Source organism: Cynara cardunculus, assembly GCF_001531365.2.
Source record: "Cynara cardunculus var. scolymus isolate 2C chromosome LG 16, CcrdV1, whole genome shotgun sequence".
In the NCBI taxonomy this organism is placed as follows: Eukaryota; Viridiplantae; Streptophyta; class Magnoliopsida; order Asterales; family Asteraceae; genus Cynara; species Cynara cardunculus.
In genome coordinates this window covers 6,411,613-6,434,149 of record NC_037543.1, presented here as the reverse complement: position 1 = coordinate 6,434,149, position 22,537 = coordinate 6,411,613, and the positions used below count along the sequence as shown (strand labels likewise).

Below are 22,537 nucleotides of genomic sequence, written 5' to 3'. Positions count from 1 at the left end.
ATTTATTATTTAATAATAAATATTTAACAAAATAAAAAATTAGGGGCCGTTTATCAAACTCTTACTCGGATAAGTGAACACCAAGTCATTTTTACCTTACCGTATGAATATGGTAAGGATTAAAAATCTTACCCGGTAAGAACGAGACAATGACCAAGTGTCTTTCCGGATAAGTGAGGGGAACGACTCTTACCATAGTAAGCACTTACCAGATAAATTGTTATATACGATACCGTTTTAGTCATTAGTGAACCAAAATCTTATTTAGTAAGTAAATAATAATGTTAAGTTTACCTCCAAACACTAACACTTATCAGGTAAGTGTTTGGTATATGGTCTCTTAGTCATGTAACCAATAATGTGGTTGGGTTAGGTTTAGTTGATAAATATAAATGGTTAAATAAAAGGAAACGAGAGTGAAGCTGCGTCATGGTGGTGTTTCGGTTCTCCGAGTGTGTTACCTGCCAACTTTGAATTTCTTCGAGTCAAATTGAATACCAATTAATTGAGTGATTAGTTTTCGGCCACGAAGCAATTCTCCATCGATGGATTCTCCAACTACTTAGTATATTTTGATGCCTATTGATCTCATTTTCTCAAGGAACCCTCAAAAAAACCCTATAGGAATCCCTTGATTTTCTCCCCTTTTCAAGATTAACACGTTCAAACTCGACAGAGTTTTGTAACTTCAACGCCATGGAGGCAACAACCAGCTCATATGCTCTCCCCGGTGTAAATATTTCAAATTCGAACATCTCCAAATTGAGACACGATGTTTCTGTGTAAGTTTGTATTTGATCGTTAATTTACGATGAATAAATTAGCACTCAGTCGCATGATCCTTATGCTGCTAATTTTTATTTATTTTTAGGGACCAATCGAGTATGAAACCTACTCCTCCTGTTGAACCACATTTTGCCTTTGAAAAATTAAATTGGCTGGCTGTGAAATTTGTTTCGGATCCTTAACATTTTGGGGGGTAGTATGATACCTACATTAAATTTGTAACGAATATTACAAATTGAAACCGTTGTTGGTAGATCACAAACAAAATCATTAGTAATTTGTATCAGGAATGAGGAAACTACGTTCGGCATCAATTATTGAAACAATTTACCAAGTAGCTATTGCGTAATGTTATCGGTTAGTCTTTACAACTTTGAGTCGCTTTGGAGACATGGATGTGTGAGTTTGTTGACCATTCAGAAAAATATTGCTGGAAGGGTTTACAGTTGACCAAATTCTTATATTATACGTATCTTCTTTAACCAATAACCCGTCTTCATCATATGGAACTGGTTGGCCATTAACAAGGCTTCGGTTTCTAATCTGTGTGCGTTGAGTTTGTTATCTTTTTGTGTGTTGTGAGTATTCGACACTAAATCACAGAACAATTAGTAATCTTTCTTGCATGTGAAAGAAGTGTTCTTTTGATGAAGATTATAAACTATTAATTATGATTGTATAGGAAATGGTTGCTTATGATCCTGCTGCATATTCTAAATGGTTCTTACAAGTTACAATTTGATCAAATCGTGTGCTGACATGAAATCTAGATTTCATATGAATAAATCTATTGAGCTGTCTCTGATACAAATGTCAAGCACATTATAAGCTCCAATAGACTAATTTCTAGCAAATTAGTCAAACCTGGATCACTTGCTTCAGGAGTTCAGTCCGTTCATGATATGGAAGCACTCATGATCTCTCTCAACTATCATAGTGTTTCTATGCCCTGTTTGACTTTTATCTCTTCCCTTCTTCCTGTTTGCTCTCTGTAATATCTTCTATGACTCTAGCTCTGCCAAGCATGCATATGTATGACATTAGAAGTCTCTTTTTTAATATTATTTGCTTTATTAATTAGGGTCACATTGTAAAAGGAGGAATCAGACATAGTGTAATTCTTGAGCAATCTAATTAAGATCCAAAAGATCCCACCACGTGATGATCAGAAGAGATTATGCTATGGGATTTTTTTTTTGCAAATTCAACTGGATAAAGCAATTGAAGTAATTTATCACATGACTAGAAGGAGCATTTTACATGTTAAAAAAGACTAAGCCTTGCAGCTCACTCTACTAATGTGGTATAAATCTTTAGAGCCCTTAACAAAAAGTTAAACCAATATAATGCAATGGGTTTTTAGAAGGGTATGCTTTCTACTTAAATCCATTTATGAGATGGGAGTATATGGCACTAACTTTCTGATATGGGATTTTGCTGATGCTTGCGAAACTAATAAATTGATGAAGCTTTCTCATCGTTATTTCTAATCATAAATCAAATATTGGATTCTCCTATCTTCCCTCATGTATTTAGCGTTGGGGCGGAGCCAGGATTTAGAACCATGGGGAGCACCGAACATAAATAAATAAAGTTAATCAAAATTTAATATTAATTTTTCTTGGAGCCCAATAACAAACGAAGGTAACTTCAAATAACATTAACAACCGTCGTAATTCGACTTCAAAAACACAAGTCATCTAATGTTTAACAAATAACAAAGGTTCTCTTTTTGTATGTAGTGAAAATTGTTGTATCTATGACTGTAATGTTCCATATGGTTAATCACTTGTTAGGAATAAACATTTCTTAAAATAGAAATGGGGAAGCGTGTGAGTGTCTATGGCATAGTTTAAGCTTTCAGACATTATTCTTGATTACTAATTTTTAGGTTACATGTGAGTGTGAGGAGAGCCAATGCCCCCTCTGGTTACCATGTGGCTCCGCAACTGATTTAGCGAGCAAACAGGAAGAAGGGATTTTGAACCATAAGCTGTTGGCTTTCAATTACTTGAAATGGTTTTGCAAATAAAGAATAACTGGTATAGGAATGGTGCCTATGAAAATCTTTGTTCTGATGGTTTTGCAACCTGAGTAAATTTATAGATGTAATTACCTAGGAGCTGTGGACATATGATAGGTTTGCATTAGATACCTACAAACTACAAAATTAAAAGACAGGCAATTTTCTTCATAAGGTGGTCCTTGTCTACATTTAATTGGTTTGATTTGTTGAGGACATGGAACTAGGCATCATTCATGAGTTTCTAGAACTGTGGTTCAGTTCAGGTATGTCTTGGCATTTTTTATATGCCCGTAATTTCCTGCAATTATTTCCCCTTGATTCTTAACTATCCATAAAGATCCGAAAAGGTCATAGGTTAGAAGCTAATCTTTTGGTTATGAAAAGTTATGGGCAGAGATATCATTGTCTCTACTCTTTGTACAAAGTGGTGTTTAGTTTCTTGGCGACACCCAAAAATATGTGGGTTATTTGGCTATGTGACCTTCTTGAAAGGGTTTTTTTTTTTTAATTCATGATCTTCTGATAGGTTTTTAGGCATTCTTGTGTTTGGAAGAGACATTCTTCTTTTATGCGGAGACATTCTCAAAACCTATAAGAAGAGCATGGATTTAAAAAAAACTTGTTAGAAGGCCATGGATTTAAAAGAAAACTTGTCAGAAGGTCATTTAGCTAAATAATCCTAAAATATGTGGAGACCTTCAATAGTTGATAGAGTGACTTAGTTACAAATTTTCATCACAGTTGTTTTTTTTACAATTAAACTTAAGTTTTAACAGTTCTTTTCACCTGCAGTGTATGCTTTCAGCGAGGTCTTCGAGTTCCTGATCGCAACCGCACATGTGAAATAACATGTCAATCATCTTGGAGTTCTGATACAACTGGAAGCACCTTTCAGGACTTGCAATTGCGTATGCCCATTCAGAAAAAAAGTTTAGCTGGAAAAACGTTTTGCAATGCAGGGGTGTGGACACACCCTATGAATGCTACAGAATCTCATTCGCACATTGAGGAGGATAAGGTTGGAGTACTTCTTTTGAATCTCGGAGGTCCAGAGACTCTTAATGATGTTCAACCCTTTTTGTATAATCTATTCGCAGACCCGGTATGTTTGTTGTTATAACTATAAGCAATTCCATTTCTATATCATTATTTGCATGGTTTCTATATTTCTGTTGTACTATAATATTGGTTTATTGGGACAGGATATCATCCGTCTCCCAAGGTTGTTTCGGTTCCTACAACAACCCTTAGCACAACTCATTTCCGTACTAAGGGCACCCAAAAGTAAAGAAGGGTATGCTTCCATTGGAGGTGGTTCACCTCTGCGAAAGATAACAGATGAGCAGGTTAGGCGTATGACCTTATGGAAATCTTAGTTATTGCTCATGTATGTATCAAAAAAATCATTATATTAATATAGATTACCTTGAAATATTTATTACAAATAGAAGCAGATAAACTCAAATGACTTGGAATGACTCTCAGCACTTGATGTATGAGCACCATACAGGACTGTTCTTATTCATCCAGCAGCTACCATCTTATTCTAAAGCCAAATCTTGCTTGTGGAAAAAACACACTAGTCTGCCAAAGGATAAGTGAAAATTAATACCAAAGCACGGCTAACTCTTTCAGAAGATAGTATTTGGAAGGAAAATGAAGATAGCACAAATTCAAACCAGTAACTTTTTAACTCCTAGACTCCGTAAAGAGAATACATCATTTGATACTCACTAGAATGTTGAAATGCTAATAAAAAGATTGACAACAGTTTAGAACTATGGGGACTTCAAAACAGCCAAAGCAACCCCTAGTCAGCCACAACCCGAAATCCTCTTAAAAGGAAAAATTAAATACTAACTATAACATCTTCCATCCAAGATGCACATGGCTAAAAGCCAACTCAAAAGATAATAGAAACTAAGCAAAATTAGGATCTCTCTCATATGGATCGATACACACTAGGCCAGCTACATATTCATTGCTTACCATTACCAATTATATGGATATGTCATCTTTAGTTGCCTGTCATCCACGGTTGCTGTTAAGAGTTTCTGAACTAGTAGGTAGTGTGATGTCTTTCTATGTTGCATTTCGAAACACGCTCATCATTCTTGCTGTTTGTTGCAGGCTGATGCTCTAAGAATGGCGCTTGAAGCAAAGAAAGTACCTGCTAATGTCTATGTTGCAATGCGTTACTGGCACCCATTCACCGAGGAAGCTGTTCAGCAGGCAAGTATAAGTGTGAAGAAACCATTTAGACAAGTTTGAAACCTTCAAATTGCAGAAATTTCTAATTTATAGAAAGGCAGACCCACTGGGATGGACTATCATTCGTTGTTTCTTCCAGGTTCTATGTGGATTAGATTCTAGTTTCTGTTTTGCTATAAAAAAACTACGCACCCTTCTCCATCCAAAAACTAAGTCACTGTATGACAAAGGATACTAAAACTGATGTTTGCTGATCTCCCAACCATGACATTTAAGAGAGAAAGCCATGCATCTGGATAAATCAACTTGAACCTTAATACTCTATTTCCGCATATGTTACTGTTCCCAACTTGATATTTGGGTCTATACCTCTCATGTATGTCAGCCTCTTTATTTTTCTTGAATATTGCTTATTGCTAGAGCATTCATTTGCAATGAACCCTGCGCCAATTTATCAAATTTCCTGGATTTTGGACAACTAGGTGAAAGGTCCACGTGTTGCAAGTAATATCAATATTTGACTTGAACAGGAAACAGTAACCAGCCAATGGTATAAGAAATTAAATTTTGTTAATTGGTAGATGATATTTTTTTTCTTCTTGTCTAATGTACTTATCAACTATTGTGTCAAAAAAAGGTAATTATCTACTAGATACATTTAACTTCTCCATCGAAATTTAAATCAAGAGTTTGGATATGTTTGTTACAAAATTAATTCATGAGTTCAGAACTTACATTAATAAGAACGGTCGATACGTGCAAAACGGTCAAGTGCAAAGGACTCTTGATTTGCAACCAGACATATAATCTTTGACATACAATATTTCGATTGGGTTGAGTACAATCTGTTGAATCTTTTTGTTTGTTTTTAATACTACTCAATTCGCTTACCAACTCTGGTCATGTTTTCTATGCGAATAATGCTATCTTTTCACCAGTTTTAAAAATCATGATTGGTTTTGATCGGCATGAATGTCGGTGGACACTTTTTTTTCTTATGATCCTCTTGCTAAATTTTCTGTTCTATCATCAAGTGTTCTTTTAATTTTGATCATACTTTAGGGTTTTATATGTTGGCCTATTGGCTCGTCTTCTACTCTATATAATTGAATATTTCTCAATGATACGTTGACACTTCCAAATCCCATTTACTCCCTCGTCCTTCTTTAAACTTGGTGAAACGATGGTTCAGTCGGGCAAAGTTTCAGATCATACCAATACCCAACTTGAATTTCTTGTTCAAACTAACGGTGATACTGATGTCTTACCATGGCAGATTAAGAGAGACAGGATTACGAAGCTTGTCGTGCTTCCCCTCTATCCTCAATTTTCTATTTCTACAACTGGTTCAAGTATTCGTCTTTTACAAACCCTCTTTAGGTAAACTTGTGATTTCATTGTGTATCCCAAATGGTTCTGTTTACTTGCTCGCAATCATTATATTTTAGCACCATCATAAGCACATTTAATCTGAGTGATTGCAGGGAGGACAAGATTTTGTCAACGCTTCCTGTTGCTATTATCCAGTCTTGGTATCAGCGCCAAGGTTATGTCAAGTCTATGGCCGACTTAATTGAGAAGGAATTGCAAAGTTTTGGTTCACCTGAGGAGGTATATTCTACTTTAGATTGCTTATGATCTGTTGATGATCAGATGAACCATCACAATATCTCAGAGCTACAGATATTTAATTTAGTTTTATAATTGTTGTTATCGGCTGACTTGTAGGTCATGATATTCTTTAGCGCCCATGGGGTACCGGTTACTTATGTTAGAGATGCTGGGGATCCATATAAAGATCAGATGGAGGAATGCATTTACCTAATCATGCAAGAACTCAAAGCAAGAGGAATCGACAATGACCACAAACTGGCTTATCAGGTCATCCATTTAAGTTCTTAATTCCAACTTCCAAGAAAACTTTTGTTTGTTCTCCTTAGTAAGAACATTATGAGTTTTCTGTTATATATTTATATATTTCTAATGAACTGTCAGCTTCTTCCCAAAAATATCCCCGTCGCCTGCTCTAAAACTAAATCAAACCAAACAGACCCAATATATCTCACACAGAGGTAGGGTTTGGGGTAAGGATGTAAACAGATCTTGCTTCTAACCCAGAGGTTAGAGAGACTATTTCCATAAAGACCCTGCATGCAAAACAAAATAAAAAAAACTAGGAGACATGAGAAATATACTAAAATAATTAGGCACCTACGATGGTTCCTTTTTTACTTATGGTGGTTCTAAATTTTGTCCCCTTTTTTGTATCAGAGTCGAGTTGGGCCCATTCAGTGGTTGAAGCCGTACACTGATGAAGTACTTGTGGAGCTTGGGGAAAAAGGTGTGAAGAGTCTCCTAGCAGTTCCCGTTAGGTAACTATTTAAACGGAAACCTTAATTTGCTAATGATTTTTCGCTTTTATCTGATAGAGAACGTGTGATATGATGTTTACCCAAGGCTATAGCTATAAGTGTATGTTCGTTTATCACCGTTCCTGTTTTCCTCGTGAACAAATGTGGACCAGCTATAGAAACTAATTCCTTAATAGCTGAACCACGTTAAAGAACTAAAATTAGTAGGCATCCGGAACTTATGGAATATACCAATAAATGTGTCCATTACGGCCTCCTTTCAGAATTTTCATCACTACTTCATTTCGGTCTTGGAACGTTTCTTTCAATTTGTCTTTGTTAGTAAGTGTCGAGTATTGGGGCCTGATGATTGCCCAATCCAATGTTTACCTTTTGTGGAAAGTTTTTATGTCAAATATACTGCTTTTGTCCCAAAAATAAGTGCCAACATTTATATTTTTGTTTGTCCCAAAATAAATGTCCACTTTAAAAAGTGCTTGCTTTTCATTCTACCCTTAATTATGAAATGGAGAAATTCATTACACTCTCTATTGTTAAGGGTACAATTGTCATTTAGTTAATTAAAAAGTGTAATAGTTATACTTTTTTTAAAATGTGTAACTTTTTAACTGTGGACATTTATTTTGGGATAGAGGGAGTACTTGTTGGCGAAGGATCTTGTGAGAAGGAGAGTTAAGGTGAGAAGGGTAAGAAGGGATCTGGACCCTTGATCACCTTTAATCTCAAACCTACCCATGAATCACGCATAATGCGGGGATTTATCTGGTGCATCTCGTTGCATCCCATCATGGTGCATCTCATTCTAATTTGCATCCAAGGGTGGAGATCCCTTCTTACGCTTCTCACCTTGACTCTCTTTTTCACCGGAACCCAACCCGTACTTATTAATCCCAATACCATTATTAAATTGATCAACCCACGACAAATCAATTATTGGACATGACGACTTTAGACATTTTTGAGGACATGACTTTTGATAGGAGTTCTTGGAGACACTTGACTAGGGTAACATACTAGGGGTGGGGATATTTAGCTAGCTAGATGGGAGGAAGGGAGCAGGAGAAGTAGAGGATGGGGGATGGGGTTAGTGAGTTGGTAATTACGTTACCGGAGCTCAAGTTAAGACTAGGGATATGTTTTTCTTGCACTTGCTTCTATTTGTATGTTATTGTTTACTCATAACTAGCTTTTCAAAATTTACCATATCTGTGTTTCTCTTTCACGCATTTTCCACAAGTCAGGAGTCTTTTTAGAAACAATTTTTTTCTACTCTTTGGAGTAGGTGTCACATCTACGTACATCATACACCCTGACCCCACCTCCAGATGAGATATACTGATATACTGGGCATGTTTGCTCTTGCTTGGGTAAATTGATAATACCATTTTCTCCCTCTCTCTCTCATATGCATACGCACAAACGTTAATATCGTGTTTAAGGTTAAGTTATGTTTTGAATATCCAGCTTTGTGAGCGAGCACATAGAGACACTGGAAGAGATAGATATGGAGTACAAGGAGTTGGCCCTTGAATCGGGGGTTGAAAACTGGGGTCGTGTCCCTGCTCTCGGATGTACTTCTACCTTCATCACCGATCTGGCTGATGCAGTTATCGAAGCATTGCCTTCTGCTACAGCAATCACAACGTCAACGAATGATGGTGGTGATTTTAATCAAGATCCAGTTGGGTATGGCATTAAGATGCTATTAGGTTCCTTCTTGGCATTTATATTGCTGGTATTTCCCGCATTAAAGAATCACATCTAGAAGTGTTCCGAAACCACAAGGAGAAGTGGTAAAATAAAGAGAGTGATTACAATATACATACAACGGTAGGGAATTTTATTGCTTTTTACGGATCGAATGGGCGTCTTTTGTTTTTTCTGTTTACATGACAAAGGAGACCTGGTGAACAAGTTGTTTCACTTTTTTATTGTTATAAAAAGAATGCATGATAGGTTTTTTTGTCTTCTATTATTTATGGTAGAGATGCATAACACAATGGCCAGAACTAGTCCAAACACCCAGAGATGTGTAAAGGGCCGGGAGTGGATTTCGTAACCAGAACCACAAAAACCGATCGGGCCACCCTCTCTAATCGGTATTCGGTATTACGTAACTGACCGGTTAAAGGGCGACTGATTTGGGGGAGGCTTCTTGTTGGAATCTCACATTGGACCATTTCTCTTGTATATACGTTGGAACCTTCCCTTTCTCCTTAAGAGATTGATTTTGGATTTCATACATATTACAGTACTTCCTTACGGAAAAACCATAATGGAACATGAACATTAACTTGAAGAATTCAGTGATAAGCATATCTATTAGAAGTTTTTCTTGTATTTTTAAACAATGTATTGTTTTTTTAAGTTTACATTTTTTATTTGTATTTATAATCAAATAAATAAAAATGTTTCTATTTAATTATAATATGTATATATATATATATATATATATATATATATATAATTTATAGAGTGAATTATATTTCTTAGTCAGTGTGATTTACTCCAAATATGGATATCGTCTATCAGACACATAATTTACAGTTTCACCAGTCTCTCGAGTTAACATTGTTAAATTGACTCCTCAAGACCGCCAAGATGTCTAGAGTGTTGTTTCCTTTATACAAGGATAGAGTGTTGTTTTTGTAAATACCCTGGACTTGCAAGAAAGATTTGGAAAATTTGACAACAGTTTAGACATTTTGAAAAGTAATTGAAAAGCTTGGTAAGGTACGTGGAAAATATTTGTAAAACCAAAGTGCGTACAAAACATATTCGGATTGGATACCCAATTCAAGTTTCGGATTGGTCACCATGTAAATAGAATCGACGACCAATTCGGATCACGTAGCATACATTCGCTTCATAGACTCTTCAGAGAGACATACTTGCACACTTTGGGATGTGATTGTTCGATAGACTTGAAGATACATCACTATAGGATTAAATATTATTCGGCTAATGTTGAGATCTATCAAGTGTGCCAAGCCAATGAGATTTCAGTTAGAGCACGTTTATCAACCCATCTTTCAACGTTTAACATACTGAACTCTGCGATTAGAAAACTAAGTATACTTGTGTATGGACAAGTTTAATACTTTCTAAACGTCTTATAGATGAGCCGATATGCACACATCAACATCAACATCAACATCAACATCAATGACATGAGGCATAGTTGAACAAGCTGCTTAGATGCAAAAAGATTTGTCTTCATTCCATTTGGCTTCAACAAAGCATAGTTTGTGCCATCCATAAACTTCAACTTTGCATATAAATATGAGAGTGAGCTTATGGATAAAGATTTAGATCGTGTGGGAATAATATTTATAATGAGAATTATAACAACAATTCTGAGCATTTGGATGAATTGACTTTTTAATCTAACTTTATTAGCCTTCAACTATTTTTATCTTAATTTTTAGGCACTTTTATGAATGTTTTTACATGCATGAATCTGTTAAAGTTTTAGTCACAATGATAAAAATAGGTAAACGAAGTTTTGTTGTCATATTCTCACCATAACTCTTATTCTCACTAAAACCCAACCCAACCCAACCCAATTGATAGAATTCTTACTTAATCTAGAGTAACCATTACACTTGGCAGCTACCAAGTGTGCTCTTCCTAACCTACATACTCAAAATCTGAATCCCTTACTAGATCATAAGTAATAATTAAAAAAAAAATTCCATACAAGTGTTTGGTAAACAGTCAAAGACTGAGGCATGCATGCGAAAACATTATAACAAGGCTTTAAAGTTTTAAAACCTATCATGAAAACAAGTTTCTATTTTGTCTTGTCCAGCACACCAAACACAACCCAAAAGAAATAATATGTTGCAACAACTTGTTGTCTGTATAACATAAAAGCATGCCAATTGCAAGCAAACCCCTTCCTTAAATCAAACCATTATCCTCATTAATTATATCATCATTCCTTCTCATAAAAGAAATAACCAAAATCATAAAAACATGTCATGTCAGATAATGATATAGGTAATCCACCAATTAACAAAATCATTAAGCAGCATCAACTCTATTACAACCTACATAACCCCTACCATCAATTAATCAAAACCTAATTCGCCAACACCAAAATGTAGAGCACTTACTGATGCCCGATGTCGTCAATTCTGCTGAGGTGAAGCTTTCGGAATAGGTTGAGCCACCTGGGATGCATCCGAAGAATAAGCAGGTGGTTGCTGGGGATAACCACTGCCATAAGAGCCTCCATACGCTGCCCCATAGCCTGGCTGAGTAGCACCATAGGGTGGTGGTTGGCCATATCCATAAGTAGTAGGTGGAGGGCGCTGACCACCACCAGCATCAGGCTGAGCATATCCACCAGGATATGGGGCAGGCTGAGCATATCCACCAGCACTAGGCGACTGCTGGGGTGGCGGCTGCCCATAAGCAGGCTGACTGACCGGAGGTTTTTGTGTCTGTGGAGGTCCATAGCCACTATATCCTGGCTGAGCCCCATACCCTGAGTGAGTAGAACCTTGAGGTGGATAGCTAGGGTTTGAGCCAGGCTGCTGGACATAACCAGATTGAGGTGCAGATGCTGGCGGAGGAGCTTGGTTCGCATTATCAACCTGAGCCCCATATGCAGCCGTTTGCCCATCAGTGGGAGCATTACCATAACCTTGTTGATCATATCCTGATTGAGGTGCAGATGCATACCCACCATAACCATCCTGGGCATAAGCTTGACCTTGTTGGTTGTAACCATAAGCTGATGCATCAGGTGTTTGGGTTTGTGGAGTTTGTTGCTGACCATAGTAATCATAAGCACCACCACCCTGAGCCTGAGTGGTTGACTGGTCCCATCCGGTGGAAGCTTGTTGTGGATAACTAGCATATGGTTGTTGGGTATACTGAGTAGGTTGACCAGGGTATGCACCAGGTTGAGTGTAGCCATAACCCTGTTGCTGCATTTGAGGCGCCCAACTTGTGGGAGGTCTAGCTTGATAACCTTGCTGACTGTATCCACCACCCATTGAATTTCTTTGACGATTCTGCACAAAAAAAATATATATATAATCTCAAATGAACCATTTGCACTCATACAGGATCATAGAAATAAGTTTGGGAGAGAACACATATTTCAAGCATTAAAGGCAACAGCAGAAATGAGAAAGATTACATATTTCATTATATTAGGATAGATTCAGTTACACACTATACAGCTACATAACATCATAAACAGTTGCCAAAGTGACCCACTAACCATTAGCTATGTAAAAAAATAGCATATATTAATGTATAACTACCAAAAGAAGCGCTAATGTCATATGAAATTGAGTCTTCACAGGGAGGACAAGTATAATCTTGTAAGAGAATTCCCTTAGCTAGAAAAAAGAACATGCAAGAAGGTACGGAAGAAGAAATAGCCTGTAAACAAGAGGGACACAGAGACCTAGCAATGATCCACTGTCGGATGCATAGAATCATTAAACACCATTACAGATTAATTAACTTCTCTTTCGTGTAAATCATCTATTAATCCATGGAAAAAAACCAACCCCCATCAGGAAGTTCCTAGCCTAAGTGCACATACAAATATGCTCAAAACAATAATACAATTTAACCGATTTTTTCAAAAACCAAGCACAGGCATGTGCCTCATTGCCTATTCATATGTACCTCACTGATTACTTCATTAACCATTTGTTTTGCAGCCTCAATCTGATCACTTGATCCGTCTATCTGTACAGTCCTCTCTGTTGATGTATCACCAGGGGGCAAGTGTAGTGGTATCACCTGATACAATGTGCAACGTATTCAGAAGATTATAATCTAGAAACATTTTATTTATGTATTACTCGAGTGAAAGAGGATACAGTAGAACTTCATAGAGAAATAAAAGCATAAAGCACCATAAAAGGATAAACAGAAGTCAATTTGTCAGCAATATAAAAATTCAATGTCAAACACCTCAAGAAAAGAAAAGACAATTGTCTTGTTCTTTTTATCATATGCCATTTTCATTGTGGCTGCCGTTTATATGATGTAAGAAGATAAGTGATTGTGAGTCCCATTCACTTAAGTGAGGAGAAAGAAAAATGGTTATATGATCCTAAAAATACTGTGCATTTGGAAAGTTCCATAGAAAAGAAATATCTCAATTTTTATTTATCACCAAAAACCCAGATAGAAGAACCAGGCAAACAAGTACATTAAATTCCCGCTCCCCAAAAAGATCACAAGCGGTTATTACTGAAGTGCACATGCTCTGAATTTAGAGTTCTTGAAAGATTCAGCCATACGAAATGAGTTTTTCTGGTTAGCTTGCTAGAGTTGACAGAATGTTCCATAGACATTCATCATCAAGTAGGAACCACCATGGGCCTTTTTTATTAATGGCAGTTGCAAGTTTTATCATGGTTCTATAAAACAATCAAGGTGTAAACTCATGGCGTGCCTCAAGGCGAGGCGGTCCAAAACCATTTATGAGGCTACGCCTATGTTGCTGGGATTGAGATGTACGTCTCACATGGATGAGACACAATACAAGACGTACTGAGGCATACATGTGACGTTAGCAACTTTCGAGCCAGTAACTTGGTATTTAAAGCAAATGAGAAGGGTATGAATGTTAATAGGCTTACACCAGCTTTTAGTAAAGAATGAAACATGTATGCAAAAAAACCAAACACAAATATCGTCTCTAGTAGTCGCAAATACTTGCATCTCCAACCTAGAAGTAGAAAAATGATTGCAGACGCCGATAAAAAGAAATGTGAAGAAAGAAGTAATACAAAAAAATGAGTGTGTCGAGCAGAAGAGATGGCTTGATGTTGATACCTTGCTAAGACCCCACTTACTAGATATCTACTTAATAAGATAAACACCAACATCTGACCCCAGCATTTAGCTCATTAAAACCAAAACAAACGCCACCTTTGCTAACCATGACTAGACTAAAACGAACACATCCAAACACATACTTAATGAATTTAGAATGTTTCCAAGATTTATAACTAGAAACATTAAGACTTCTTATGACTTCGATACTTCGATATGGAATTAAGTGTGGTGATTTTTAGTATAAATTTTGTTATGTTTTTTTGTTATTTTTTTTGTTTTGATTTTATTGTCAGGGCATACACCTCGAAGCTTGCAATACCAAAGAAAAACCTTGAGTTTTATAGTGCGTAAACCATTCCAAATCATGTTACCGTCCACAAGGTGAACATATTAAACTACCAGCACACGTCATTTTTCATATCCCTTTATAGAATAAAGTGTTATAATTCTGAGGTCATACCACAATGCCACGTATCACTGAAACCAAATTAAAATAGTTAAGAATTGAATATACCTGAATACGAGCTCCTGTACTGGCTTGCATGTTTTTTATGGTCTCACCCCCTTTACCAATAACAAGACCAACCTGTAAGCATATCCAAATTACACAATGTCATTTATACAGTTCAATGCCACCTGGAACAATTCCCAACAAGCTTAATTACATCTGAACATATATAATAGTATAAGACCTTGTTGTTTGGAACTTGCATCACGAACTGTTCGGCCCCACCTGGCTGACCACTCACCCTTCGAGAAACAATACCAGAACCTCCTGACTCAGCCTGTTTCAAATAGCACATAAGTTTGGGCATCTAAATGAACAAGTGCTTGCCAAAAGCATGATACAAGATAGTAACAGAAAAGCCCACAAGCACAGATACATAAAAATAGCATCAAAGATAAATGACAGAAGAAACATAATTGACAGGCAGATGACTTCATAATATCATAATTAGAAACTCAAAACACTAGCATTACCATGAAGGACAACTAAATACATACCTCAGCAAGCACATCTTTAATCAACTGCTCGGCCTTTGCTATAGATTCTGCAGAGCCTGTCAGCTCAACTTCTCTAGTAAGCGAATGTGGGTCTGCATCCATATCCCTGGTAACCTGGATCTTTGCTCCAGATTGCAGCTGAAGGTACTTTATAGTTTCCCCAGCTTTTCCAATAATAACACCAACCCTGCCATTTGGTATCTCAATTTTTTTGCTTGGGTTTCCATAGCCATAAGAAGAAGGCACCGAAGGAGCAGTATTCAACATGGGCTTCTGTCCTAGATCTGCATTCATTAGAAGATGGATCCATAAGATATAATCCATGTGAGCAATTATAAACATTCACAAAACCATAAAAGCAGGGCACTTGACATTTCATTGAAAACTCTATTGAGAAGAAGCAGTGGTTAACATTGGCCAATGTGATAGATCTGCATTCATTTAAATATGAACCTGGAAGAGCAATCTAACTGAACAGTCACAACATACTTGAAGAACCGAAGAAGCGGGGTGTTTCATTTGCTTCATCAAAAACTCAAAACAGAAGACACAGCATTGAAGTGAACTCAAATAGAAAAGAAACAAGAACTGTTCTATCTTATGAATATATGAAAACATTACCATGTCTTCTTCTAAAATCTATCTAAGCAACCAAAAGCAAACGTAAAAAAACAATGATCAAAACCTACATATGGAACATGATGAACAGATGAATCATAGGAAGGGTTTTAAGCCCAAATACTTGCAAAAGTATAAATTAACCACACTATCAGAAAACAAGAACTACAAATGCGATCCCATACTACTTGGTAATAGATGAAACTAGTAACCATATTCAATATACAACAGCACCATTTGTCGTATAGCCTAGCTATAAGTTTACGTACTGTGTCATTTCTAATGTCAAATAACTTGCAAAAATTTAAGTCGAAAACGTAATAGTTTTGAAACTTTAAAATGACACATCCTTGATTTTAAACTCGCAGGTTATACAATTTGTGGTACTTGCTCACACTATGCGCGAACGGCTGAGAGTTAGTACAAAATAAAGCCAAAACCAAAGTGATACGTATCAACTTGTCCAATACAACACAACACGGCCTATCTATTCAACCCCTGTGTTGAGAGCTAAGAATAAGCAAAACATAAATATCAGTCAAAAATTCTGTTAAAAAAATAACGATAACAAAAGATTCACGATTGAACCAGTAGTACCAGAGCTGAAGTCTCTGTTATCATTAGAATCAAAACCTCCGCCACCATTCTCGAACTTAGGGCGCTTGGCCTCGGCGTTGTTAAAGAGACGAGCTGCGATCTCCTGTGCCCTCTGTTTAGCAAGTTGGATCTCGTCCATGGGGGGAGGCACGCTGTTGTAAGAGGGAGCGGAATCAGGAGAGAGAGAAGGAGCGGAGAATCCAGTGAGGCGGCGGGCAGAAGAGGGCGGAGGTGGAGCTGTGGAGTCATCATACTTGCGTTTGGTGGTGGTGGCGGAGTCGCCGCCGGACTGGTAGTGTGCCTCGTCAGCCATTTGTGAGGAAAACCCTAGAGGGAGAGAAGGGGTGGAATTTTATTGGAATAAATAAAGTTACCGCCTTCAACTCAAATATATGGTACGGAATTATTTTCCCAATTTGGTAAATAAATAATAAGTTTTTAACAATTTTGCTCCTTTGTTTTTTTAATTACACTTTTGATGATTTTTTATTAGACTAAAATTTTTTTAAAAAATATTTTTTTGAATGAGAAAATTATTTTAAATAATTAAGTTTTGGAATTATTTTTTAAATAAAAAAATCATTAAATTTTTTTATTTTGAATGATTAAGTTCCTAAATATTTTTTGGATAAATAAAGCATCAAACTTCTAAAAATTAGTTAGCTCCATATTTTACTTTAAATAAGCTACCTGTAATTGACTATGAAGGTTTTAAAGTAAAAATAAATTTAAATTAGTTTTACCGTTTCCAAAATCTACACCATTAAAACCCCTCGCAAACAATAGTATTGATACCCATCGCCACTCTACATTGCCCCAACGTTGTTCATTCTCCATATTGTCTAACACAAAGTTGGCTCTTGTCATCAGTCTCTCACTTTTTAATCTATTTTTTTATTTGTTATAAGAGGGAGAATCAAACGATAATCGGTTACATATAGCTTACTTGGGTCAAAAATATATAAGTAACCAATTTCTAGAAGTTCGATGGTTTAATTTATAAAAAAATGTTCAGAGACTTAATCATTCAAAATTAGAAAGTTTAATAGTTTTTTCATTCAAAAAAATGTTCGAAGACTTAATCATTCAAAATGAAAAAGTTTAATGGTTTTTTTATTCGAAAAAAATAATTTTGTGACTTGATTATTTAAAATTGAATAGTTAGTTGATTTTTTATGAAATTTTTTCCCTTGTATTTATGACTTCGTTTCTCTTTTGGTTCGTGTGACTAACGATTGTTGATAGGATAACTTGAGGGCATTTTGTTATATTAAGAGTGAATTATATTTTTGGTCTTTTATCTATACCTGTTTTTTAGTTTTCGTCCCTCGAATTTGTAAAGTTTACTTTTGGTCAAAAATCATGTTTTGGAGCCCAAACTGGTCCCTCCCACTAACATCGTTAGATGGAGCTTCGTTAACCCTATCATAGTATCATGTGCCCCTCACGTGGGGGCATTTTATTTCTTTTCTTTTTTCTTGTTAAAAATAAATTTGCTTTTGATATTTTATATTACTAGTTGGATACTCGCACAATGCGGCGGGATGTCAATGTTTTTTGTAAATTGAAGGTATGACGTTTATGATCATTATAAACTTCAAATTTTATTACGGTTGATTGACCGAAGATTTGAAAAGAGAATTGCACGATTGACGGATTTCCAAACACACATCAATTGTTATTCTTATATTGTTTAATAATGATTTTCACTTAATGCAACTCATGATCAACAAAAAAAAAACCAAAATTCATGTTTAAACAAAACGGAGATATAATCATCTAAAATAATATAAATCGACACATACAGAGTATGAGATGATACCACTTAAAGCATCCATATGTAGATATACCCTGTAAGAAATGTCTTATGATTATAATAGATACATACCAAGCGTAGTTGTAAAAAAATGTGTAATAATAAGTACTCGTTTGTACCTTATTAATCGTGTAAAACTTCTTGATATGTAGACTCCGTCACGATTGAATTTTTTGGGAGGCTTTACTACCTTTGTATTTTCACATGATGTCCCTCTTGATAACGCCACATAAAGTTGTCCGTGAGAGAATACTGATTTTGGTAGATACACACCTACATTATGAATGGTCTGTCCTTGAGCTTTATTGATTGTCATAGAAAAGCTAAGCCGAACTGGAAACTGTTTTCTCTTCAGTTTGAAGGGGGACATGTTATCTTCAGATGGACAAAGAGGAATTCTCAGCAAAAATACTCTTTTTCTAGTATGCTGACCAACAGCTATTTCTACATCGATTATGTTCTGTTGAAAACCTCTACATATCAATCTGGTGCCATTGCATAAGCCATTAGAGAGATCAATATTCTGCAATAGTATTATTGGGATCCAATTTTGAGCCGGAGGTAATGCGGGGGGAAGCCACTGACAGTTAGCGAGTTTAAGAACTCCATTGGATATAAGTTATTTCTGTCATCTTCGGCTTCATCGAAACTATAGTAAACTTTTTCATCGCCGCAGAATCTATCAATCAACTGATCATTAATCTCACTGACATTCTCATTTTTTGTTCAAAATATCGCCCTTGAAATAATATAGTTTGAATCTGTTCTGTTGATTTGTAGAGATGAATATATTGCGTCAATCAAATCATGCTTTGAATTATCTTTATCAGTATAGGCAATGGCCATGTCATCGGGAATACATATAAAGCTTTCTTCCGTCATTTCTTCATCTCCATCACCCACTCGTAATAGAAAATCTAAAAGCCATGGATCACTTCGTGCTCTCATATTGAGAGTTAAACGTATTTTTTTAATTGAAGACCAAAGAGGTGACATTCGTAGGCTTGAATCTACAATCTGTGCTCGGGTTCCATATCTCACGACCGGTAAAACCTGTCTAAAATCACCTCCCATAACCATTATTTTTCCCCCGAATGGTAGTGTCACCCCTGTGATGTCTTGCATTGTTCGATCAAGAGCATCCACCGCCTGCCTCTTAGCCATTGACGTTTCGTCCCAAATGATTAATTTTGCATCACGTAGCAATTGAGCAGTCCCGTTTTGTTTTTTTATGTTGCACATGGAGTTATTATCAAGATTAAGGGGAATTTTAAATCGGGAGTGAGTTGTTCTCCCCCCAGACATATTATTAGTTGCAACACTTGAAGAAGCAGTGGTAAGAGCAATGAGACCACGAGAACGAATGTTGGCAAGCAATGTTTTGTACAAATACATTTTTCCAGTCCCCCCTAGACTATCTATGAAGAACACTCCTGAACGATCATCGTCTACGTGCTTCATGATCTCATCGTATGCGTATTTTTGGTCGAAATTAAGGGAGTCTTGGGCACGTAAATGTTCTTCTTCCACAACTATGGAGTATTCCTCTTGTACCTCACGAAAACTTCCAAATTGTAAGTTRGTATCTACATTTATCTTTGGAAGATCGAAATCATCAAGATTTTTACCCATAGATTGTAGAAAGCTTGTGATGTCAGTTAGGACCATATCCCGAACTGGGTCAACACTTTCGCATTGTCGTCTATAATCTTTTGAAAGTGAATCGTAATGTTGATCTGGCAACTTGCGAACATCTCCTGGCTCACAATAAATTAATATTGTCGCAAATAGCCTCCTTAGAGCTTTGGAAAACTGAAATAAAGAAGCCTCTGCAAGACATTGTGATAAGTTATCGTTTGTCTCTATTAAGCCTCTCTCAAGTGCTACTTTCCGGAATGTCGGGTATAATATGCCATTGACTGTGAATAGATCTTTAAAAGATGTAGGCCCACTAATATGAGATAAAAGTAGGCGTAGGTAGTACTGCTCTCCTTCAGCGGGATTAGCATAAATCAATTGTCCTATAATTGATCCTTGTTTTCTCTGATTCCAACGACGTGCTCGCATTCCATGTGTAATGTTTTGGAAAGTCTTTATATAAATGTTGTCTTGCACTCTTGTCTTCTTTATTTTTGTCGAAAAATGCAGTCAACATTGTTCATTTACCACTCTCTCTAGCAACAATATCTGTCATTATATCATCTTCTTTGAACCTAACCATCTGCTTATTAGGAAGATGGATTTGCAAAGCCATCACATAAGGTTGAATTTGAGAAAGCGCAAAGCTAAAAGTCCGCCACATTGCCTCCAGAGGGAGACATAACACGCATCTTGAAACCTTTTAATCTTACTAATAACACTTTGTCCTTCGTCTGGATCTATATGCATAACTTGTTTATCATGACCCTTGTAAATATATTTGAAGAGATATTTCACAAATGTTATACTTGAGTAAGCCTCAACATTAGTTGAACATCATTAACAATTTTCGGTTATACGGGACAACCCATCTATTATTCAGTGTATTTCCCCGTACATTCACATCTCTTCCAATATTTCTCCTCCAGTATAACGGATATGAGTTCTCAGCTTGTGATGTCTTATTGTTGAATTGTCTAGGATATCTAAAATGACATATTTTTGGCTCACCTTGCATGCAAGGACTGGACGATCGTAAATGACCGCAAGGACCATGCATCATGTGTTGGACAACCAACTGGTGAATTTCAGGATACTTTGTTGGGTCAGAAATTTCAGCACATACAATCTTGTCGTAATGATCTGGATTGGTCATTTTGTCATCAGGTCTCATTATCATGGGGAAATTTGCATGTGGCAATTCACGCTTCTGAAACTCGATGACATAAACATATGCCTTTACAGTGCCGAGGATCTTCTTTTGGAAGAGTTGGTCTTTGAGATCCTCTAATTTGGCACAAAAAGTTTCTTGTAACAAGGTCCAGTCGATCTTGTGCAATCTAACCGAGCAATAGCTCTTTAAGGATTTATGGCCATTTTGGATTACACGTCATTGTATGGAATATATCGGGTTTCCCGTCATCTTGAACTAAAGCCATAGCATCCAAAAATCATCGCTGCATGTCACGTGGGCCTCCTATAAAACTTGTAGGAAACACAACTCGTTGTCCAACTCTACTTGGTTGAACATCACTGGCATTAACGCAATCCACAATGCCTTGATATAAATTCGCTCTTATCTTGGTTTGGTTAAGTTCACAGAAAATGCAAATGTGAAGTCTTGATCTTGATGTAGGTATCTACCACGAATTGTTGTAGTAATCTTCCCCACAATAGAATAACATTATCGTTTGAACGGGTCTGGAACTTGTAACAATAGTATTCCCGCATAGTTACAGTATTTCAACCCCTTCTTGCATAAGTCTCTATGTAATGTTTTGAAACATTTAAACTAATGATATGTATGCTTTCAAAACTAATTAGTTACTTTATATAATATATTAACATATGCGATAGAATTTGTACATTTAGAATCTTCCTCCATGATTTCGTTGTCATCAACAACTTCACCGATAGGCACTCCATGTCTTGGAATTTCAGAATGCCACCCAGATTCACCTTTTGGAAAGAACAAAGGATAAGACAATGGATCGTAACAACCGAGGTGAGATTGAATTTTTTGGCTATAGTCAGACCTCCCATATACAACAATACCTCTCTTATATGTAGTGATGTTGTCATTGCCTTCAACCCAAATACTAGCAACCTAAAGAATGTGATTATTTAATATAATATATACTATGTATCATATGTGTTTATAAGATAAAAAAGAAAATGTTTTTATTCAAACCTCAGATGTAGTCGGTCGGTTGTATACACTCTGGTCAAGTTCCACCGATGCATTCAAACTGACTCTATAATTGTCGAGTGGTCCTAATTCTGCAAGGCTTCGAAATGTTCTCATGTATGGATTCGTAGCAAGAACACGCGTCAAAATGTCAATAATACTTCTATCAAGATTGGGCCATTGGAGTCTATGTGAAAACTCAGACTCATCATCATAAAAATATAACTATAAATACCCAGGTCGTCCATCCCTTGGAACTAACTGATCAAATTTATGATATACTCTTCCATGTGCACGAAAAGTATATACACCGGATGTCATATTATTCATTGTCTCATCCAAAGTTATACCCACCGATGTGAAAGAAAAGTTAGTGTTGTATGCACATATGTTGTGCCTGAACATTTTGCCCAATTCAGATTGTGATGTGAAAAGATTGTATAATTCTTCGAGAATGGGAGAGT

General features: G+C 36.4%; 2 protein-coding genes across 2 annotated transcripts; one reads left to right on the top strand and one right to left on the bottom strand.

Annotated features, from left to right (window-relative positions):
• The first annotated feature begins 449 nt into the window (after positions 1-449).
• LOC112529142 (ferrochelatase-2, chloroplastic-like) lies at positions 450-9,370 on the top strand. The gene is made up of 9 exons (XM_025140219.1): positions 450-782; positions 3,605-3,914; positions 4,015-4,158; positions 4,943-5,044; positions 6,300-6,403; positions 6,508-6,634; positions 6,752-6,904; positions 7,295-7,395; positions 8,860-9,370. Exons 1-9 carry the CDS (start codon positions 697-699, stop codon positions 9,158-9,160), a joined length of 1,428 nt encoding a protein of 475 aa, XP_024995987.1. The 5' UTR covers positions 450-696; the 3' UTR covers positions 9,161-9,370.
• A 1,926-nt stretch (positions 9,371-11,296) lies between these two features.
• Positions 11,297-16,757, bottom strand: LOC112529753 (far upstream element-binding protein 2-like). The gene is made up of 6 exons (XM_025141141.1): positions 16,432-16,757; positions 15,217-15,500; positions 14,904-14,996; positions 14,726-14,797; positions 13,048-13,164; positions 11,297-12,419 (listed from the first exon to the last, which is right to left on the bottom strand). Exons 1-6 carry the CDS (start codon positions 16,742-16,744, stop codon positions 11,529-11,531), a joined length of 1,770 nt encoding a protein of 589 aa, XP_024996909.1. The 5' UTR covers positions 16,745-16,757; the 3' UTR covers positions 11,297-11,528.
• Positions 16,758-22,537: the final 5,780 nt, after the last annotated feature.